This window comes from Cynocephalus volans, chromosome X (assembly GCF_027409185.1).
Source record: "Cynocephalus volans isolate mCynVol1 chromosome X, mCynVol1.pri, whole genome shotgun sequence".
NCBI classification, from domain to species: Eukaryota; Metazoa; Chordata; class Mammalia; order Dermoptera; family Cynocephalidae; genus Cynocephalus; species Cynocephalus volans.
In genome coordinates, this window is record NC_084478.1 from 32,968,694 (window position 1) to 32,971,143 (window position 2,450).

At 47.8% G+C, this 2,450-nt stretch overlaps 1 protein-coding gene across 1 annotated transcript; it reads right to left on the minus strand.

Moving 5' to 3' along the window:
* Positions 1-1,107: 1,107 nt before the first annotated feature.
* On the minus strand, positions 1,108-1,620 carry LOC134367664 (ubiquitin-like protein 4A). Its single transcript, XM_063084409.1, has one exon. It carries the CDS (start codon positions 1,579-1,581, stop codon positions 1,108-1,110), a length of 474 nt encoding a protein of 157 aa, XP_062940479.1. The 5' UTR covers positions 1,582-1,620.
* Positions 1,621-2,450: the final 830 nt, after the last annotated feature.

The window sequence follows — 2,450 nt, forward strand, 5'->3', positions numbered from 1 at the left end:
CCTCCAAGGGGGAGGAGCTTAGATGACCTCTAGTGTCCACGCACAGGGCAGGGTGGAGGAGGAACCAGTGCCACCCACCTCACACCTCTGCCCCCTCCCTGGCATCATGAGGTTTCCTCTCAGGCAATGAGAGGTGTGCAAAGTGAAAGCTCCCGTACACAGGCGGCCCAGGAAGTGTCCAGGTATGGTGGCATAAGCCAAGTCCTAGCTCTGACACTGCCTTGCCTAGTCACCTGTCAGCCCTAATGGGTAAGAACCATCTGCTTCTGGGAGGAGAAAACAAGCAGACAGGGTGCCCCAGAGAAGAGCTGTGTCACCAAGGGCCAAGACATCCCATCTGTGAGCCACAGTTAGCCATCACTTCACCTCTGGCTTTAGTTTGTTTAACACAAGGAGGAGACACAAGGAGGAGGATCACTGCAGAGACTCCCCACTCTGGGCTAGGGTAAGGACAAAGGAAACTGACTTAGGTCAGAGGAGTGGCTTTCACTGTAGAGTCAACGGTTGGGGGACCAAAGTGGCACAGGGACTTGCCTAACAACAAAGCACAGAGCTGGGGTTACTTTTTGACTCCTCAGCCCCCAACCTGCTTTTCCTTCCTTGAGCATACACTGTCTGCAGCAGCTGAGGAGTCCTAGGGCTGGCTGTCATTTGGCCTCCTGCATAGGTTAAGGTTAGTTGAACGCAATGCCAGACCCGCCAGAGGTCAGGTGACAGGACTGGACAGCAGGCGCCAGTTGGTTCCCCTTTTAGCTTGGGAGGGAGTCACTTGAGGGTTTATTCTCAGTGGGCTAAACATGAAACACTATAAAGCCCATCCCTCCAAACAGCCCCTTTCTCCTTCTCACACTAAGGCACTTCTAGAAGCTGGCTGGACTCAGATACTGGCTTCCCCACTTGACTTCTAGCTGCCTCCAATGTGCTGTCTCATCTATTCTGTGGGGTATGGGAGCAAACCCAGGTCAAGTGCCAAGTGGTGCCAAGCACCTAGCAAGGGGCAGGTATAAGCCAGCTATTATTAGTATGAGCCAAACTGCAACATGAGAACACATTTAATGCAACATGCAGCTGAGGCCTGGCTTCGGGCTCCTCCAGAGGAGGAGAATGCTATTTGGAGAACCCCTTCTCCACAGCCTCAGTCACTTCAAGGTGCAAAAAGCAGCTGGCCAAGCATTCGATGTCATCCAGCGTCAGGCAGCTCAGAGACCTCTCGTAATCCCTCTGTAGTTGTTGCTGGACCCTGCTGGCATCTGCCGCACTGAAGTAGCGAGCCAAGACTTTAGAGATCAGCTGCCAGACGGGTAGGGGTGGGGAGGTGGCCAGTCTCTGGGCTGTGCCTTCTTCCAGTAACACCTTCTCCAGAGGTTTGATCACTAGGTTGAGCTTGGAATTGGCCCCAGTGCTGTAATCCAACAGTCGTTTCCCATATGCCAGGACCGTGCCCTTGAACAGCAGCCACTGCTGGCACACAGGGACGTTCAGCTTCTCTGAGATCAGGTGTTTCAGTGTCGACCCCAGCTCATCCTCCGGCACCTGCAGGCTACATTCGCGGCCCTGGAGCACCTTCACCGTCAACTGCATGGTGGTCGCAGCAGCTTCCACTATGGCCAACGCGCACCCCAACCGTCCCCAGCCACGCAGCGCCGCCCCGGGCTCGTGCAGTAATCGCCAGCCGCTCCAGAAGCAGGGAGAAGGGATACGCTCAAGTTTAAAAGAGCATATGGCCATAATGTTAGGTGGTTTGAACAAATTGTTATTTTTTATTAGATCCTAATACTAAATTTTATGAGGTTTCATCTTTGATTTGTTCTTGCCAATCTCTGCAATTCTACAAGGGTTTTTTACACACATATCATTTGAACTTGATTTTTTTCAGCTGCTAATTTTAATGCTCAGTTATCAGTTGCCATGTGCAAAGCAGTGACAAGCTCTAATTCTCTTTATGTCTTATCTGAGTGGCCTCCACTTTCCCCTTTAAAACAGATAATATTCTGAATGTGTGAACATTACAAGTGCATCCAAATTCTGCCAAGTTCCAAATAATGGCAGTGTAGCTGTGAGCAAGTACACTCTCAGCTTCCTCATCATTTTATAAAGGTATTTTCTAAATCGGTGTTTTTTGAGCTGCAGATTAAGACCTACTAGTGAATTGTAAAATTGATTTAGCATGTCAAAAGCAGCATTTTTGAGGAAATAATCCAGAATATAAAAATAGAGAATATTAGAGTGCGCATAAGAATTATTTCTTGAAACTTATTTTCATTATATACTTAGCTATATGTATATGTAGCTATTTACATATATATTTTATATATACTATGTATATACACACATATGTGAGCATATATGTTTGAGTATACCAGATAACTATGTAAAATTCATTTCTTACTGTGGGTTGTGGTCAAAAAGTTTGAAAAATACAGGTTTAAATAGTATCTCAGGTTCCTTAC